Source organism: Prionailurus viverrinus, chromosome F2 (assembly GCF_022837055.1).
Source record: "Prionailurus viverrinus isolate Anna chromosome F2, UM_Priviv_1.0, whole genome shotgun sequence".
Taxonomy (NCBI): domain Eukaryota; kingdom Metazoa; phylum Chordata; class Mammalia; order Carnivora; family Felidae; genus Prionailurus; species Prionailurus viverrinus.
The window spans coordinates 22433715-22454561 of record NC_062578.1 but is presented as its reverse complement, the minus strand read 5'-3'; the positions used below and the strand labels follow the sequence as shown (position 1 = coordinate 22454561).

At 40.3% G+C, this 20847-nt stretch overlaps 1 protein-coding gene across 1 annotated transcript in view; it reads right to left on the bottom strand.

The window, feature by feature from the left end:
- Positions 1-18811, bottom strand: part of KCNB2 (potassium voltage-gated channel subfamily B member 2) — a 367046-nt gene extending 348235 nt beyond the window's left edge. The window contains exon 1 of the mRNA XM_047842439.1: positions 18233-18811. Coding sequence (XP_047698395.1) covers positions 18233-18811 — 579 coding nt within the window. The remainder of the gene's footprint in view (positions 1-18232) is intronic.
- Positions 18812-20847: the final 2036 nt, after the last annotated feature.

Genomic DNA, 20847 nt, shown 5'->3' with positions numbered 1-20847 from the left:
CTGTGTATCTGCTCTCCTGAGAGATAGTTCATGTTTTCGTACAGAGTTGGGGAATGGCTTATAACGCTGTCAGTTGGTGGAGCTTCATAGGATAGTCTCGATGTGCCCTAAATTCTAAAAAAAATATTGTTGCACTTCCTGTAAATCAGTCTTGCTATTTATAATTAATGAAATGTTATGAATATATGCATTCGTATACATAAATATAAGTATGTATTTATCTTCAGTAAAGGGAAGAGAAAAAAAGTGCATCCTCTACTTGTCCTGAATTAGCCCTGGGGAGCTGACGTGAGAGGGGGCCTGTAGGACAGTGAGCGTGGAGCCCCACTCCAAGCACGGAGCCAAACAAGGTGTACAGCATTTCCTTGACTTTGGATTTCCCTGCTTTTGTAGTTCCTCATGATTACCTGCATCCGGATTTGCCTCTTTTTTTTTTTTTTTACCTGTATTTATCAATCTTCTCTGACAGACTTTTTTTTTAAAAAAAGCAATCCTCTTCAGATGCCCCTAAAAAGGTATCTGGATTTGTCTGTGCTTGGTTTTATTTTTTTCTAAATGTTCCTCTTTTTAGACTGCACTGAACAATTTAATTAATTATAAGGACTGCTGAAGACAAACCTACCATTACTGACATTCTTACACTGGTTTATATATATGAAAGACGTTTGTTTTGGGTTTTGAGATGCTCTACTCTCTGTTGAAGCCTAAGTTTTGACAGTCAACAATTTTTCTCTATAATTAAAAAAAAAGGGTAACTAAAAGAACATATCCATAAACCCCAGTTTTAAGATGAAAGACACAAAATGTAAGTATTCTGGATGATACTGTGCTGCATAAATAACACACTCATTCTGTATCATTTTAGCCTTTAATGTATTTATTATGGCAGGCTCCAAGTGGCTTCATCTTTTCCCCTAGCTAACATCTATTTTCAACACTGGAGGTAGGCTGAGCCTGTTACACTGTGGGTCCGGTCACCGCTGCTCAGAAGTCACCCGTGGCTCCCATTCTGTCTCAAGGAAAAGCTGAGAGTCCCAGGTAGGAGGTAATGAGATCCTCCAGGATCTGGATACCCTTTCTGGATCTGGACACCCTTTCTGTCTCTCACCGCATGTCCTACAACACTCCTTCAGGTTCACTGCCCGGCAGCCAGATTGCAGCAGAACAGGGCTTCTCAACCCTGGAACCATTGACATTTGGGGCTAGATGGTCCAAACTTGATGGCTCTTTGTCACGGGGCATGTCCTGTTCACTGCAGATACTTAGCATCATGCCTGGCTCTACCCACTAGATCACAGCAGCACCTCCTCCCCCAAAGTTGAAAACCAAGAACTTCTGACATTGCTAAATGTTCCCTGAAGGACAAAGTCACCCAGGTCGAGAGCCATGCTGCCAGTCATGCGTCTACCACTGCCCAGAACCCTCTCCCCCAGACATCCACAAGGCTTCTTCACCTTTGGCACTCTGCTCAAAAACCTTTCCAACAAAGCTTCCCCTGGAAAGTCTTTCTTAAAATGAAACCACCAACCCCCAGTCACTCCCTAACCTTGTTTCTTGCATTATTTCCTCCCATACCACTGATCGCTTTTATATATGTCATATACTCACTTACTTTGTTTAGAACGTAAATTCCTTTAGAACGTAAATTCCATGGCAGCAGTAGGTTGTGCCTATTCTGTTAGAGATTGGATACCCGTCACCTAGGACAGAGCCTGTACTCCATAAACTTGTTCAGTCAATGAATGGTTGTCCGAACTGCTAACTATACACACCTCTTCCCTTTCCAAGAGACCTATTCAGTAAAGGACCACAAGTCCAGCCTGCAAAGTCCATATTTTATGTAATTTTATTCTTTTTATTTTATTTTTTCTTGTTTACTTTAGCATTAAGAACACTCAAAGCCTGTTACCCTCCTTCACCAATTATAATAGGCATTTGTGTCACGAATATTTCATATGCTAACCTTCCCAGTTTCCTCTTTATTTTTCTATCCATATTTCCTTTCTGCCTTTTATCTAGCTGGCTAGCTGGCTAGCTATCATCTAGGCTAGCTTTCTATTTAGTCTACCTTTGCATGGAATCCATTTATCTATCTACCTACCTATCTACAGTACATTCAGGCATTTCTCATCCTGTCATGTTACATATCTATGTAAGGTGCAGTGAAATAATTTAAGAGAAATGAGGTCTAGTAATACATGTCTTAATCAAGAAAATGATTCTTCGGAATGCTAATCTCAATCTTAAAATCTGATATTTTGATTCTGACAACATTTATTATTTATTTTAAATCTACACATCCAAAAACAAGTGCTGTGCTAAATACCTGTCTCAATCTTAAATTCAGAAAATGTCGTTCTTCATGAAAAACTCGTTAATTACAAAACTATTTATTTTCTATGAGTAAAAATGTTCTAAACACTTCTGAGTTATTACAGCATTTCTAACAAACTTGAGAGTCTTTGAGGTTCGGCATGGAAAATTTTATGGCTGAGTCTACATTTACTTTGAATCCAATTTTTCTGAGCCAAGTAATTATTTGCAATCAAACATATTACTGTTAATGTATCATAATGACAAGGGATTTAGAAGGTCAATGATCTGTGTTCGATTTCATACCCTACTAACAGATACTTAGATAAGAAATATGAGCCAATGAGCCCAACCGGAAAGCACAAAGTGACAGTCTGATCACTTCCCTCTCTCAAGGCAAAGGCCCTGTTTGTGAACAAGAATAGAGCTATTTATAACTTCTCAACTTCCAGGCTGTTATATTAATACCGGTGATTAACACAAAAGGTGACCATCAGAAGAGCAATGAATGCAAATGCTATACTGCAATCAAACTTTGGAATGGTCAGTTCATTCTTTTTATTTTCATTGTTTCCATCAAGATCCATTTCCCAAAAATAGACCTTTCAAGATTTAAATTTTAATCTGTACTCCAGGTTCCATTACTAAGGTATCACTATAGTGAAAACTTGGACAAACCGAAAAATGTCAATTTCATTAGCTGCTTCTAAGAAGCTTGGTTCTAAAAATGAGATGAAACTAACTTTGATACATTGATGTTACCTACATACATTGATGTTACCTACAGTCTCATAAAATTCAAAGTGCAACAGAAGAATACCAAATATTTACGGGGGTGGGAGAGGAGATCCTCTTGGTGATAGTTCAAAATGAATTATTTTGAGTCATAATGGTAATAAGAATTGTAACACTACTATGTAAAATACTCTAGGTGTGCTTCTGTACTAGGCATTCAACTAACTAGTTCATTCAGTCCGCATGATAACTGTATTAGGTTCAAATTCGTAGCCTCTCCCTTATCCCTGAGGATCTGCAGTTCAGCGAGGTCCCCAATCAGCAGTTGCAGAACCAGCCCTCCACCCTAAGTCTGTGTTACCCCTGAGCCTGTGCTCCCCACCACTGTGTTGCCCCACCTCCCTAGTAGCTTCCCACCGGCAACACACAGTTACAGGCCCAACTGTCACCCACCTATGACCTGCTGTGGGAATGTAGACTCTCAAGCAGGGACTCAAGCCGGGTCAGTGCACGGCCCTCCCTGACCTTTCCAACCCGACTCCTCATACTGACAATTTCCCCAATGTCCCATGCATGCACCGGGCGCTCTAACCCCTTTCTTTCCCCCTAAGTTTATGCCTTCCTCCCTCTTCTCAAAATATTTTCCTATCTCTCCGATTTGGTTCCCTCTCACTTACAAAGTTTTCCCTACCTGCTACAAATTCACAGTATTAGGTCCCTCCTCTGAAATTCTAAATGCCATACAAAATGGAAGATTACTTAAGTTTGTTGTATTAAGGACATTTCCTGATCATTTTATACCTATCACTTTTGTCTCCCATAAAGTCTAAAGATCTCCTCAAAGATTATGTCTCCTCTGGTCAGTGCACAAATAACTGGAACAGCAGAACTCAAAGTATACATTAACTTGACAGTCTCCTTTTGCAATAGAATCAAAAGAATTAAATTACAGTACAACACTACTAAACACTTAAAAACTGAGATATGATAAGGTCAAAAGAATTAACAAATGAAAATGATTTTACTCTTAGCAGCCACCTCATGAAAATTCTTAGAAGGCACATAGAAAGCTGAGAGGTTTGTCTTCAAACTTTAATTTTATGAATTATTAAATTGAAACACGGCAAAAATACTTCCTAAGTGACTGGGAATTTTTAAAAGGTGTTGACTAAGGTTATTCCTAAAAAACCCACCCAAATGAGAAAACCCAAATGAGAAAATCCCACCAGTGCAGTCTAAAGTATCAGAATAATATATGAACATACCAAGTAGCATGCAGATAGCAATACTGAGCTTAAAAAGGAATGCCTAATTTCCATATAAAAACAAACAAACAAACAAACTCAAACTACAAGTTTCCAGAAAATATGTTTTTGGATTACAACAAAAGCCAGTTCCCCTAAGTTGAAAACATTATGATTCTTTTAGCTTTTGTAGTAAAAATAGATTTCTGATCTCCTTTTCTAACATTATGCCATTAAGAATTTATTTTTTTCAGACTCTCTTCTCACTCCTACAAAGAGACGCCATACTGGAGTTCTGCCTGAATTCAAATCTGGGGCTCATCCCTTTTTGTGACTTTTTCTGAGTAATGGGATTGTTCCACTTGGGGCCAAGGTCCTTCCAAAGGTTGGATGGCTGAATGTGAAGAAGTGATCTCTCCATCCTCTAGAGGGCGTGGAAGGACTGCACGTCCACTGGGGGGCCCAATCAAGCTCTTCTCCCCACTCCCCAATTCATACACAGCTACATTTTCCCTATCTCAAGGGTTCCCAGAACCTGCAGTTCAGATAAAATGAGCAATCTTAACAAAGCAAAGCATCTGAAAGCTTGCCTTTCAGCAGCACCTGACGCCTTTCTCTGCATAAACTCTGTGGCATACAGAGCAGCCTACACGCTATTCTAGAGGAAGAATTTATACAATGTAAAAATGGAAAACCCACATCTATGGCTCTTAGCCTATTTCAAAAACATAAAGCCACTTAAAATGAGTAAGATATCCAGCTTCCTTAAACTGCCTAAAACAAACCTAGCATTACTCTGGTCTCAACACGGGGATGAGATATTCAATCTCTATCTGTGTCGTTTAATTTTTACAGAGAAATTGAAGTATTGTGAAATATTTGCTCTTTCTCTTACTTCTACCCTTCGGTGCCATTTGGTGGCAAGTAATGAGTGTTTGGTATGTGCCGAGAACTGCACTAGGTATCAGGAACTGAAAATGAAGAGACGTGGTTTGATCCCTCAAGGGTACAACCCGGTTGGCGAGACGAGCCCAGCACAGATAGAATATCCAGATTACAAGTATGAGGAAAGAGCTAGGGAAAAACAGAGGAGGAGGTGACATCATGGAAGAGGGACACACAAACTGAGACACAAGGAAGGAGAGAAAAGGGGCAAGGGGCATTCTAGGTCAGGAAAGCGGTGTGGCCACAGAGCCACGAACGTGTTAGTTGCGTACAGGTGTGGCTGCAGCCAGTTTACGAGTCGCCCTTGTGCAACTTAGAAAAAAGATGTCCTCTCTGGATGGAGGTAGCCACGTAAGAGTACTGCTTGTTAAGTGCAGTAAACAACCTGTCTAGAGCAGAACCCTGTCTTCAGAAATGGTTAATAATCTGGAATAACCGGCGCAATATGTGTGAGAGGTGGAAAGGCATGTGACTGGATAGGAAGGTCGGGAAGAATCCCAAATGCAAGGAAGGCTGAGGAGTTTGACCTACAGCACAGACGATGAGAAATCACTGCGCCTCACAGTTCAGAAGGGACCCAATCACGTTTCAAAAGGTAATTCCGCTGGCTACGTGGAGAACAGATTAGAACCGGGAGGGGGATAAAGTCCAGTTCACGACATCGCCCCAACCCAAGTATGAGGTGGTCACAGCCTCGCCTATGGCAGTGGGTCCAGGGCTCCAAGTGAGGAGAAAAGGAGGCAAAAGCAACTGCGATAGGGACAGAGTACAGATTTGGTGGGCAGTGGAATCAGAGTTCCAGATTCCAAAAGGAGAGCAGCTTCACCCACGGCTGGAGTTCAAGATGGGAAACGTTTAGGCTGGGATTTATAAGAGCTCGTTGTCCTGCAGGATGGCAAGGGGGTGCAGCAGTCAGATGACTAGCTGTCACACACCAAACCCTCCAATGAGTACCGGATAGTGAAGGGAAAGGAATGATAAATGCAACTGGACAGAAAGAAAAATTGTGGGGAAGTCTTGGTAGATGGGATCAAAATTCCAATATGCCTCTTGGAGAGGGACAAGAGACACAAATGTGCTATTTCTGGGCTTCAGCCTCTCTCATCTGTATACTGGGATAAACGATGTTTCCGCAAAGGGCTGACACAAAGTAACACTAGCCAAACCAGGGCCCAAGGGCCAACTCCAGCCGGCAGTCAAGTCTCCCTGGAACCCAGCTATGCTCATTTGTTTGCGTGCTGTCTAGGGGTGCTTTCGCACTCCAAGAGCAGAGTTGAGTAGTTGTGACAGAGACCGTATGGCCCACAAAGCTGAAAATACTCACTCTCTGGCCCTTTAGAGCACATGTTTGCTGACCTGTGTTGTAAAGGGTCCGTGTGGAAAACCCCAGAGTTCAATGTATGGCACACGGCCGATGTTCAAGGTAAACGTTTTCCCTTCTGCTCTTCAAGAAAGGTCACACTAATTATCGAAGGGACGAGAAAATACGGCCTTCACTTCAGGACTCTGGGCTGTAGGGAACAAGGTTCATTTTTTCCAGGTAGTGAAGGAAGCAGTATTGTTAGAAGAGAATCGGGCTTAAAATAAGAAGAAAGGCTAAGTGTTGCAAGAACACTCTGATGATATCAGGAAGTTATAGCTACACCTCACAGAGGACTTTGAAAACATTAGCTAATACAGCCTTGCAAAAAGCATCTGTTACTGTATCAGGTATCAATTAACCAGTCTCTTCCCCCAGAATTAAATTTCTGCTCAAAACAGAAGGCTCTGGGGATACTGACAACTATTATCAGGGAGTGGAAAGAAAAAGCAGCTTAATTTCAGTAGCCAGAGCTCATGAATTAAGGAAGGGTATAGGATGGGTAAGGAAACAGATTCCTTCCAATGGAGAGGAAAAGTACTATTTAGATTCTGATTTTAAAGTGTCTAGAAGAAAAAAGTCTACCTACTCTTAGACTCTGATGCTTTGGGATAAAAGAAAACAAATGACTGTTTATAAGCTAAAGACAAAATGAAGTCTGTATTTTTTCAGGTTTATCCACCTTCTCTAATTTGGAATCTTCACTAAATTCAATTCCACTGAAATTTAAGTAGATATCATCTCAAAAAAAAAATATTAAAACCAGGCTTTAAAAACGGTGAAATCCAATTGAGCCTAAGGAACTAAATGGAAAATCAATAGTTTCCTGTACAGCATGGTGACTAGAGTTCGTAACACTGTATTTGTTATATCTGAAAGTTCCTAAGAGAATAGATCTTAGACCTCCTCAACACAAGAAAAAAAATTTTTGTAACTATGTATGCACTATGTATGGAAATAGATATTAACTAGACTTATAGTGGCCATAATCCTGCAATATGTATAAATATAAAATCATTATGTTGTACACCTGAAACTGATGTAATGTATGTCAACTGCACCTCAACTTAAAAAAAACAAAAAACAAAAAACAAAAACAAAAAAAACAGTTGTTGTGGGAAGTGGAACTAAAACATCCCCTGATGGGGAGGGTTCATGAAGGCACCTGCAGGGCTGTATGTGAAGTGGGCAGTGGGACAGGTTCTCTTTTGCATTCCCAATAAACAGCAGAGACCTATCATCTAACTTTCAGACTCAACTTGAGATGTGTGCATCAAAGTGTGGCAGAATAGAAAAGCACTGGCTTTGGCACATTACGGATGATTTAACAATGATGGAAAACACAGAACCCTAAACAATTTTTTCCATTGAAACATAACATTTCTTTCTTTAAGTACATACATGTACCTCACATATTATTAAAATATGCCTATCAACACAGTTTGGTACCCTTTAAAATACCTCATGTATAACCTATACATAAAACTTTGAAAAAAAAAAGAGTGTGATTAGCACTTTGCAAATACTCCATGTAATTTAAATTATTTATAATGGCTCATGAGCTAAAGTTTGAAAAATAAAGACCAGTGCTTAAAAAACAGATTTTTGCTTTGAATTTTAATATTGCTCATAATGCAATTACTTTTTACTTACATAATACAATTTTCACACCTGCAGAATTCACTTAAGAAATATAATAAAATGTGCTAGTTTTTTTACATAGAAAATATATAATAGCAAGTTCATGTTATACTAGATTCTAGCCTACTATTTCATATTTTCTTTCATTGCATTTGTAGTCCATTGTAGCTGTGGTATGATAAATTGTCACTTTTTAAAAAACAGGATTGCCCACCAATGTTTTTCTACCTCTAAACTAAAAGCTGCACTGAAATGGAACAGGTTGCTCACCTTAAGGATATTACGTGAGGCCCCCTGCTAGTTTGCCAAAGTGAACATTTCCACTGTATTAATAAAATTCACCTAAGTTTTCACAGCACAAATATGCTGCTATCCTTCATAGATAGCGGCAATGAATTATTTTTCAATCCAACCAAATTCTGGTTGAAACCGTATGCTTGGATACCAATGTAAAAGTAAGTTCTAAAATGTTACCAAAGATAAGTGTAACTCTAACATGTATGTAAACTGAAATTTGAATGTTTAGAAGAAAAAAACCTAATTCAAGGAACAAATATAGTTGAGGATTTAATTTAGATGATACCAGCGAAGACATGTGCATTTCAATATCCAAAATTGTGCTCTCAGTTTTATATTAATTAGTGCTAAAACAATGGAAGCCTAGGAGTTCTTTTACTCATGTGCAAATATCCTGAGGTCTATTTCAGTGAAGGGTACCACAACCAAGCAGCCCCATTCATAGCTGCATAGGGGATACTTGGCTGTCCTTGGCAGCGCTGTGGCATAGGAGAAGCTATTTAAAGTGGCATTCAACACTTGTGGTTGTGTCAGGAGTGACTCAAAGAGACATAAGTAAAAGCGTGAAATCTAGGGTGACAATGACCTCTAGCATCCTGAAACAAAATCCTAGGAGACTAATGAAAATACTTCTTGCTGCTATTCTTGAACCATTAGAGTACTTTCCATGGACTTCATGCCCGATCAGGTTATCACAAAAGTCTGAATAGCTGTCTTACTTGGATGACAAAGTTGCATCTTCCCTAAATTACCAAATGTTCATTGAAGTTCATTGTATTTTTGTGCAGGTAGATTTTTTTAATATAATATGCTCTTATGGAGAGGTGCCAGTGTATATAAATAACAGGTACTCCCCACCCCTTCACACACACACACACACACACACACACACACACACACACACGCACAGACACACAAGAACAGACCTAGTTCAGGTCCCAGTCAGTGAAGACTGATACTACCTGGTTCACCTACCCTAGACACACAAACTTCACTACAAATGTTAGTTGCATCTATATACTTCGGGTCTCTGTCTTTAGTAATATCCAGAGTTCTTTCACTTAAAGCGTTATAAAGACATTACGATTTAAGGGGGAAATACATTTGCTTTATGCATTAGAAAAGAAGTTAATGCAAACATAGATGTACACACAGCCAAAACTAATTAATACACAGATGCAAAATCTGATATAGTTTTGATGTTAGCTTTTAGTGAATCCTACAAAAGTTTTGGAGGGATGAGAGCAAATGTCTTCCTCTTCCACTTTTCCACATGTCTCTGTGCCAGTCACTATGTGTTTTTATCCCCATTGGTCCATATCTAGCTACTTTACTCTAGATTGGTCATATGTATGGATGAAGGCTGACATAGCAATTACAGAGAAGTCTCAGTCTCCTCAAGTCCTTCGAAGTTCTGATTGTAAATTATAAAGTCCTCATCAACTCTATCCCAGGAGATGTGGGGACACAGTAGGTTGGGTGAAGGGCTGAATATTGCTGATAGACACATAAAGTGTGGCTTGTGGAACATGCCAGCTCTCTTGGCCTGTAGACTCCTTTATCCTTCTCTGGTCCAGTACAGAGGTAGGAGGGGTTTTAATGACCAGGCTGTTGGTGGGCAAGAATAATTTCCAGGCTGGCTGCTACCTTAAAAAGCTTCTGTCACTCTTGGAATACCTAACTAGGGTATTTTTAATGAGGAATATGTCATGAGGGCTTTGTAAATGTCTACTGTACCATATAATCTCTATAAAATACAGGAAATTTAATAAGAGTTGGTATATGTAACAATAAGAAGGGGAAAATGGGTTTCGGCTAACAGTTCTGAGTGACCAGCTAAGCTTACTCTCTATCAGAGTCAACTAGTTCCAACAAACCAATCTTATATTATATGGAATTCAGATTTATGCCTCAGCACATTATAGATTATTGAATGTCATAGAACTCTGAGGTTGCTCTCAAATAGAACAAAACCACGAATGCTCAATCAGTGCCAAAACCAAAAAAAAAAAAAAAATCTATTGTAATCTATGGTTACTTCATGAATTATGCATCAGCAGCTGGAGGTTTTGTTTTGTTGTTGTTTTTTTTTTTTCCTGTGTAATCATGCTTTGATCAAAAAGGAACTTTTATTCTAGTAATTCTTTTAGAATCAACTTTGTTAATTATATTGAAAATATCTTTCTTCATTAGAATGGTCAATTCACATTGATAGAGCTCAGATAAGAACACTTAATCTGAAGTATTATTCAAACATTTCCAGAGTCTTCCAAAGTGGGAAGTGTTAACTATTGTGACCATTCCTTCATAATAATTGTGCTTACCTGAAATAGTACATCATTCACTTTGTAAAGTCTCTCACTTGAAATAAAGAAAACAAATCTGTTAATAACCAAAGTGTACATGAATTTTCAAAACCAGAATATTTAAATACTTCCAACATACTCTGTTTTGTGATAAAATTAGATAGTGTACAAAGAACTCCTTAGTTTTGTTTTGTTGTTGTTGTGGTTTTTTTTTACTTTGAAAATTATAATTACTTATTGAGGTTTAAAAACCAAGTTGGAAGGGAATCTGAAAATCTTACTCCAATGTTAATGAAAACCAATGATTTCTCAAAAGAGATGGAAAAATTGCTTGAAAATTAAGACAGGCCTTCCTCGAATGGAACAAAGAAGCAAAGAGAAAAAGTACATGACTCTTGGGTAATTTCTTTTTTTTTTTTCAAAAATATTCACATGTAAGGTAATCATTTAGTTTATTGCCCAAACTGGGACATTTTTTAAGAGTGAAAGGAGATGCTGCTAATAATTAGCATCAGACAAAAGGCATTAACCAGGGCATTCTCAGTAAAACCAGGGCCTATGGCACCCTTGGTAAGAGAACGTGCAATGTGAGCTTTTTATCAATTTCCTCTTCTGTTCTCACCATCCTTTCCCTGATCAAATGAGGTCAAGTGGACAAAAAGTGGTGCATTTTCAGGGCAGCCTTTCAGGGAAAGTGGAGAAGCATGGATCTCAAAATAGGACCACTAGAGCTAAAGAATGGAATATTGGCGGGGCGCCTGGGTGGCGCAGTCGGTTAAGCGTCCGACTTCAGCCAGGTCACGATCTCGCAGTCCGTGAGTTCGAGCCCCGCGTCAGGCTCTGGGCTGACGGCTCAGAGCCTGGAGCCTGTTTCCGATTCTGTGTCTCCCTCTCTCTCTGCCCGTCCCCTGTTCATGCTCTGTCTCTCTCTGTCCCAAAAATAAATAAACGTTGAAAAAAAAAAAAAAAAAAAAAAAAAAAAAAAAAAAAAAAAAAGAATGGAATATTGGAGACATTTTAATCAAAACCCAACATTTTCTGTCTTATCTGTTTTATTTTTTTATGTCTAATTTATTCCAGGCTTTCAACCAGTTAGTCTGCATGAATTATATATTTTAGAAAGAAAAAAAAACAAGTATCTCCAATCTGAACGTCTACAGACTGGCAAAACTCTTTTAAGCTATCCTGTCTGAACTCTCATGCCATGTTATGGGAAGAGCAAGAACAACATAATCTGTACAGCTGGGCTGTGGAAAGGAAAGGGCAAGAAGAGAAAACCATAAACAACACAGAAACAGCATGACTGGCACACTAATTAGGCCACTGGCAATCCTAGATAGGAACCAGGGAACTGCACAGTCCACAGAGGTGCCCTGATGAAGGGAGATTTCCGTGTGTGCTCACACTGCATCAGATTGTTTTGGGAGTCCTCTTAGGGTTTTAATGGCTACTCTTGTTGTATCACTAAAACGCTCATCAGAAAGCTAAATGCAGAGCTATGTATGGGCAGATTGTTCACCTGACTCTGTGTATGGGTGTGTTTATGTGTGTGTGTGTGTGTGTGTGTGTGTGTATACACATATATATACACACATATTATACATACACATACACTGTATGCTTCCTCTGCTATCTGTAGGTTCTCTTTATGACAGTTTGCTTTTTTAAATTGATTTTTAATGTTTATTTATTTTTGAAAGAGAGACAGCATGTGAATGGGGGAGGGGCAGAGAGAGAGAGAGACACAGAATCTGAAGCAGGTTCCAGGCTCCGAGCTGTCCACACAGGGCCCAACATGGGGCTCAAACTCACAAACCATGAAATCATGACCTGAGCCAAAGTCAGAAGCTTAACCAACTGAGCCACCCAGGCACCCTTATGCCACTTTGCTTTTATGAAAGACCCACATTAGTACCTGTTTTCACTCAATGAGAGAAAATGGTAATAGAATTTTTCACTTTTATGAAATGCTGTTTCTTTGTTTTATGCCACTTCAGCTTACAAAAGATTTCATAGGCATGCTCTATTTTCAGATAATGGGGGAAACCTGTGTATGTACACATGTACACATACACACACACACACACACACACACACACACACACACACACACATGAAAGTCTGTTCTTGGACTAAAAGTCAATAATTGGTGGTACTGTTCCAATATCTTTCTTTTTTTTAATCCAAAGCATTAGAATAACTTATCTGTAAACTAGAAATAGAATGGCAATGTCATGCATTCTTTTCCCATTGGTGAGTACACAGGAGTTTTAATTTTATTTGGATTTATTTTCTTTTGACTGTATCTGTGACTCGAGACGCCCACACTCTAATTCAGTTAGAAGGTAGAAACTCAGAACTTTGACCTCTGGCTCTCCAGAGAGCTGGAGTTCCAGGGACGGACTCTCTTCATCTGCTACTACTGGCCTCCCTCTTGACCCAAAACTGTCTATGGTCTCCCAGTCCTTCCCACGCCTGCTTTAGGTGCCGTGCTGTGCCATGCCAATGGTGAAGGTCATGTGGTGAAGGTCATGTGTGGAGGTAATGAGCTGGAGGCGGGAAACACAGTCTCCTTTCTCCTGTTGCATGCATTCTCCATGGGATCAATGTCACTGCCAAAGGGAGAAAATTGGTCCTTGTGGGCAAGGGTAAAAAAACATCTTAGATATTACAATAGTCTGTAGCTCTCCAAGCTCCACCCTACCTGACAAAATCTTATTCCTTAGTATTTAGTTTCTGTCTTTAGGGAGAATTTAAATTTAACTTAATTTTTCTCCGCAGGGGGGGCCATTAACAAAAAAAGGTTGAGAAATAATTCTCTAGTCAATCTGCTTCCCTTTCCTGGGGGAGGAGGTAGAGGGAGCAGTGGAGAGAGGAAGGAAGGGAGGAGGCAAGGAGGCAGGATGGAGAAGGAGAGAATGGGAACAACATAAGAGGATGAGGGAGGAATCCTTAGGTAAGTAAGTGGTGGCTGTAGATACATAGGAAAAGTGAGAAGGGGAAGCAGATGATAAGCGGTGCCCTGCCCCCACTCGACCTTGAACCCTGCCCAACAGGGTTGTTGGGTGGCTCTCACTGCACTTGTTCAGATGAACAGAAATATCTTTCTGCAGCCTTAACACTGTCCTTATCAAATAAGAGCTGCTTATCGTCCAGCTTCCTGACCTGACTCTTGAGATGGGTCTGTTGGCCGGCATTGTCCTGAGCACCACATACACCTATGTGCCCTGGCTGACGCTTGCCTCCAAAGGCTCAGCCGTTTCCTAACTGGCTTTGCCTGAAGACAGCTGACTTCCTTTGTCCTTGACCTTCTTCAGGTATCTAAAGTGAAGGCACTGTATAGTACTGAGCCTCTTTCCTTTCGGCTCTCAGGTGGGCCATGCTCCTTGTTGGCTATTGTTTCATCCCAAAGGCTGCCAATACCACCTGCCATAGGACCCACCTCCCTTAAATGCTTTCAAACACCTCTTGGACTAAAGTTTCTCTAGTGCAAAATCTAAAGGAGAACAGCTCCTGCAGTCCATTTGGGAAAAGGCCAAAGAGAAGGGAGAAAAATGTTTCCAAGGCAGAGGCTGCCTAAATTGCCCAGGGCTGGAAGAGGCACAGGATCAAGTCTAATTCCAATTCACTGCCCAGGAAACTGGCAGCCAGCAAGGCCCATCTTCTCCCCTTGCACATTCCCATGAAACGCATGCCAGCACCAGGATTCCATGTCATGGTAATGCGGAGATTTGGGCCAACCATCCCATACATCCAGTTGGTGGGTCCTACATTCACAAACAGCCTCAAGGTTAAATTTTGTCCCCTGTCTCTATGCAAGGGGATTCAGTTACCCAGGTACTTGACTAATGAGACCGAAAGAACACAAAGTCCATCATACAGATATAAGCTCGTGTCCAGTACCAGATCATACCACACCACAGGAAACTATGAAATAACAATTTCTATTAGCCCTGTTATTATTTTGTGAAAAGTACAATTCTATTCCATGTTATGCTGTGTATGTGTAAAAATGTCTATTTGTTAAATATAGACATTTAAAATATACCATCCTTCTGAACTCTGCTTTGGCATGGTTGTCAGTGATTACTGTACTACAAAGTTCAATTAATAGAAGTGACACCAGGAAGAATGTTCTGTAACAGCCAAATTGTTACCTTCAGGGTCATGCCCAAAGACAAAATACAACAGGTCAATGGGCCTTGTGATGCTGTGTATCACAGTGGATGCACACAGCATGGATTATGGCATGATAACTGCAGTGATTATGGAGTATTTATTCCATGTCACTGAATAGATATTTTAACCTATTGTGGAATATTTGACATAAAAGGTCAAGTTCTTCCTTTTAAGCCAGGGATTTGGTAAGTAAACTCATAACTTTTAAACTTTCTTTACTACAGAAATATTAATTATAAAATACAGAAAAACCAAAAGAGAAAAAAACACCACTTTCAAGGATATGCAATACCTGTTTAAGCTAAGAGATTATTTTTTAAATTCTGAAGAAAAGAGTGTGTCTTTCCACATGTCCATTTTATTATTTTTTTAATGTTTATTTATTTTGAGAGAGAGCATATGTGTGTGAGAGCTGGGGAGGCATAGGGAGAGAGAGAGAGAGAGAGAGAGAGAGAGAGAGAGAGAGAGAGGGAGGGAGGGAGGGAGAAGAGAGAGAGAATCCCAGGCAGGCTCCATGTTGTCAACTCAGAGCCCCACATGGGGCTTGATCCTGGGAACAGTGACGTCATGACCTGAACTGAAATCAAGAGTTGGACGCTTAATCAACTGAGCCACCCAGATGCCCCTCTACATGTTCACTTTAATGTGTGTAACCCACAAAGAGAATTCTATATATGTTCAACTGAATTATCAAACTGAACAAGCAATCGTGGTAATCACAAGGTGAACAGATTCTCCTCCAAAGATATCTCACCTCCTGAGCAAGTCAGGAAAAACACATAGATTCCAAGCATTCCAACCAAGAGCTTCATAGTATAAGCAGGATCCTGATGTACCCATCACACAAACAGTGAGGGCTGGAGTATTATCCTATTGCAGTTTTAACAAAACAAACTGTTCCTAAGTTGTAAAAATACTATTCACACATAGCACTCACCTCACCACGAATTATTCTAGAGAAATAACAAGTTATATGATTTGAGAAGAGTACAGGAAAAGGTAGTGGTTTATATAAGACATCGTGCAGAGCTGTTTTTAAAAGGTTCCAAACCTCAGACAAATGAACAATATTTTCACTAAACTACCATATAATCAAATGTAAATAACTTCCATAATGTTTCTCCATTCAAACAGAGAGGAAAATGTAGATATTTAAATAAACAAATACAAACCCTTTATGAAAGTTTAGTAAAGAATCTACGCAGGTTAGCAAAGATTTGCTTAGCTTGATTAATAATTCGGAAACAAATTTATTATTTATAACTACATTAAAATTTCCAAAACAATGTCCTTAGCTGCTAGGTATAAAGTGTCTGATATCTAATTTGAAGCAAGTTTCAACAATCTATCTGATGCGTAGGGGTATATAATAGCATAATGTAATAGGCCATTATCAACGTTACCTTCTTAGAGATGAAGAGATGGCTGTCTAAAATTTAGGCATTAAATGAACTCCCTCATCTGGGAAATCAGGTTATTGACCCTATTCTATCCTTAATAGAAATTCTTCAGAAAAACAAATGTGTGTACCTTAAGATTTTTTCTATTAACAGTACCTAATTGTTAATAATGTTGTTGTAAGCAAATAAGCCGTATTAACCTTCAAATTTTCTGTGATTTAGTTGCTTATTTTTACATATTTGGCTACCACCCTCTGGAACATTTGATGGAACGATGATTTTGACCTCAATTGCTTACAGGCTTGAAAGAGTTCATTTAACACCTCCAAACAATCTCATTCATCTTCAAAATTCACTCCATACTTCTAGCAGTGACTCAAATATGCAACCTAATATTTGATGCTACAAAGAGCAGTAACCTTTCTCAACCAAAACCCACAAGTGTAGCACATCTATTTCTTTCTTACAGATAAAAGAAAACAAATTATTCATAACTACAAAAAGACCTAGTTGCAATCTGTCCATTTGCTGTAAGATGTGCATTCTCCTCATCGTGTACAACAGAACTGTATTTTATTTCACTTATTTCCATGTCCTGGCCACAAGGTAAAACACCTCTAGAAGAAAACAAGATGCAAAACTAGGCATATCAAACAATGCAGAGGCGGTTTTATGACCATCCGCATTCAGTTCATTTGTATACACTATTTACATGTTGTAGATTATCAGACAGGATCTTAATTTCCAGCCAAATGGTGCATATGGCCTATTATACTTCCATAATCTTTACTGTTTTTAAGAAATAATAATTGAAAAAATTCTAAGTAATTCAAAGAATTCATATGATGACACGTTTTTCTGCTATTTTTCTTTTCTCTATTCCACATTCCATTTTCATCTATTATGCACAAAATACCAATACTATGCTTCTGCAGCTAAAGATGACTCTTGACACTTTATTCATTATTCATATTGCAATACAGTACTAAATATATGGGATGAAAATCAGTTTGCACTAACCCCCAAAGCTCTAAATAAAATTAGACAAACAGAATCATGCATTTGAATTAAATGCTGCAATTCATGGCAAAACAAAACAAACTTACTCTGAGATCTAGACATAAGCAGGCACAGTGGAAACATGAATTTACCTTCATTTTAAGCAAACAGGATGAACTCTGAGGTAGAGTAATGCCTCAGTTGTGGAAAAAAAACGATACACCAACAGTAGGAAACATTATTGTCAGAGTAGACCTCACAAGGGAGGTAAACGGATGCATTCTGGACACTGACTTTGCGTGACCTTGCACAGCTTCATAAGATGGCCTCTTCCTCACGCATGGACCACCCTGCTCCTGCAGCCCTCTCAACAACACTGGGCCATACTCTCTCTTTACCATGATCCTCTAAAGAACCAGGCCAGGAGTCACCTCCTACACCCTCAGTGACAGCACCGTGCCTCTATCGAAGGGGCCCAGGCCCCAGCCTTCTGCAGGACTCTGCATGTGATGGCCCCAGTGAGGGCTGTCTCCTCGAACTCTAGCCACCACCACCACACAGCGCCATGGAAACCAGAACCCTTCCAAAGCCTCTGTTGCCCAGGCCTGTTCCTACCCAATAACCATATTTAAGAAAGAGCAATGCCATCGGATGACATTACATGGGAAGAATAACTCTGAGTCTCTAAGCTTCTGGAAAGTGTCTTTCACCCTGTAGCCACATAACACCTAAAACGAAGACAATCGCGCTCTCTGGGAAGTAGGCAACACCTTTCTGACCACATACAGGGAAGCAACGCCCCGCTTTTCATACCTTTGCAGCCACGGACGAGTTAGGCTTCTCCAGCAAGTCCCAGAGCTTCTTCCTTTTCTCCGGGCAGCAGGTGTTGTCAAACTCTTCTCCCTCCCGCTCTCGCATCGTCTCGGCCTCCCGCCTCAGTTCTTCGTTCATCTGCTCCTTCTTTTGGTGATACCTGGCTTGGCAGCAGGACTCCAGGTAGATCTCATCAATCCCCCAGTAATCGAGCTCCTGGCCAAAAGAGAGCGCACACATTTCTTCCATCATGTGGAGTTTCCCCGTCCGGTAGAAATTTAAGATGGAAGTGAAGGCCCCCGGATGCCGGTCAAAGAAATACTCGTTCTCACTGAGGTTGTAGTCGTCGCACACCTCCAGGAGGCTCTCGTGCGTGTTGCAGTCCCGGAGCTTCCCCAAGCGCGTCCGCGGCAGCCGGTCCAACGTTCTCCACAACACTTCGTGGTTGAGGCCCCCCACGTTGATTTTCACCCTCCGCGAGCACGTCTTGCTCCTGATGATGTCCACAGGTTCCGGCGGAAGGGAGAGCGTTGATCTTGAAGTCTTCCTGTTTAAGCCAGGGGGAGCCTTTTCTGCCATTTTGAACCGGGCAAAGCCACACAGCCAGGATCCTCAAAAAGTCTGAGCTGTGGGAGGGTCAGCTGAAGTGATATCCCTCTGAGGCAGGCATGTCCACCGACACAACTGGAAAAAAGCAACAATCACTCAGTTACTTCCACTTTCCTAAGGCATTTCCCATTCTCTGGGATCGCTTTGTTGTTTGTGCACAACCAGGAGGTATATATGGTATTAATTACCACGTATTGATGGAGATAGGAATCTTTGCCTTAAGATAGGAGAAAAGAGGAAAAGGCAAAACAATGCACTACACACACAGAAGAGGCTGTGCATTTGATTTTATACATCTAGAGGTTGGCAACTCCCAAATTTATCACCAGAGACCACTTTCTCAAGCTCTAGGCTCAAATATCTGTGTTGAACAGCTCATTCTAGATGAACCACAAACACCTTGAACTAAACTGACCACACCTCCAACCTGCCCACCAGTTCCTGTCCCTTCTCCATTTCAGATTTCTGGCTCTCCTCATACCCACACCCAGCTATCCCAGCTAAACTCTGAGAAATCCTAATCCATGTGTCTACATCCTAATAAGCACCAGGCCTTAACCAACCATACCTTCTAAACATTGCTTAAGCACTCCACTACCATTACCCAGTGCCTGTCACCCTTGAACCATGATTTTGGTTCAAACCCTCAGCATCTCTTGCCTACAATTCTACAACAGCTTCCTAAACTGGATCCCAAACTCTGGTGTTGTCAACCTAAAAACCATTCTCCATACAGCTACCAGAATGATCTGCTAAGATACAAACTTGACCTTCCCATGCTTTAAATCCTACAAAGGCTCATCATTCTCAGCAGTATAAAATTTCAGTTAGCCTTATTAGATCTGGCCTACCTCTCCACCCTCACCTCTCATCTCTCCTTCATCACTATATTCCAGCAATCCCAGACTACACACATCCTTCTGTCTCAAGTTCCTGGAACTTTCTTCATGCTGTGTCCTGCAAGGGCTTCTAGCTTTCCCATTTCCTTTTGGTTTTTGTTATTATTTACTTATTTGAGAGAAAGAGTGAGCAAGGGAGGGGCAGAGAGAGAGAGAGAGAGAGAGAGAGAGGAGACACAGAATCCGAAGTAGGCTCCAGGCTCTGAGCTGTCAGCACAGAGCCCCATGTGGGGCTCGAAACCAGGAACCGGGAGATCATGACCTGAGTCAAAGTCAGATGCTTAACAAACTGAGCCACCCAGGCACCCCTCCCATTTCCTTTTGACTAACTGCTGTTTCCTCTTCAAGACCCATTTCAGACATCATATCTTCCAAAAAAGGCCTCCATGATATCCCTCCTCTAGGATCATGAAGCTCTGTGAATGTCACTTCTATGTCATCATACCACTGCAATAATACCTTTCCCACAGGACATGGGGAATTCTTAAAGACAAAAAGTATCTTGTCTGTTGTATCCTGGTCACTGAAGCACAGTGCTCATAGATTGTGAGGGTTTAATAAATGTTAAATAATGGATCAATTCTTTGTTTTCCACAAAACAGCTGACAAAAGACCAAGTAGGGCTAATGTATATGGCCAGAAAAATGCATAAATGGGGTTATTTGAATCACTTGCCTAAAATGCGTTTATTTACATGTTGTGTATGTATATGTTTGTGTGTGCATAGTATATGTCAGAATGTGTGTGTGTGCGTGTGTATGTGTTTGTGTTTGTAGTCTTTTGTTCCACAGCTCTTTTCTCCTAATTCTTTAAGACACTACTGCTCTAGTATTCCCTCTTGTTGATCTATTATTTTGATCTGCAGCAGCAAGCATCTTCTTATTTGATCTGCCCCTGTAATGTTTTTGCAGAAAATCATGGAGTTTCAAGCAATACCTCCAAAACACCAATTGTAATGCAAAACACCATGTTTCACAGTCAATGCCTTTATACCAAAGGGAAAAACTCTCAGATTTAAGAGGTCCTTATAATTAGAACTCTCTTTTAAGATACACACCAATGTCTGCAATGTCTCTGATTTCTCCACTCCTGTGAGTTGAATTTATT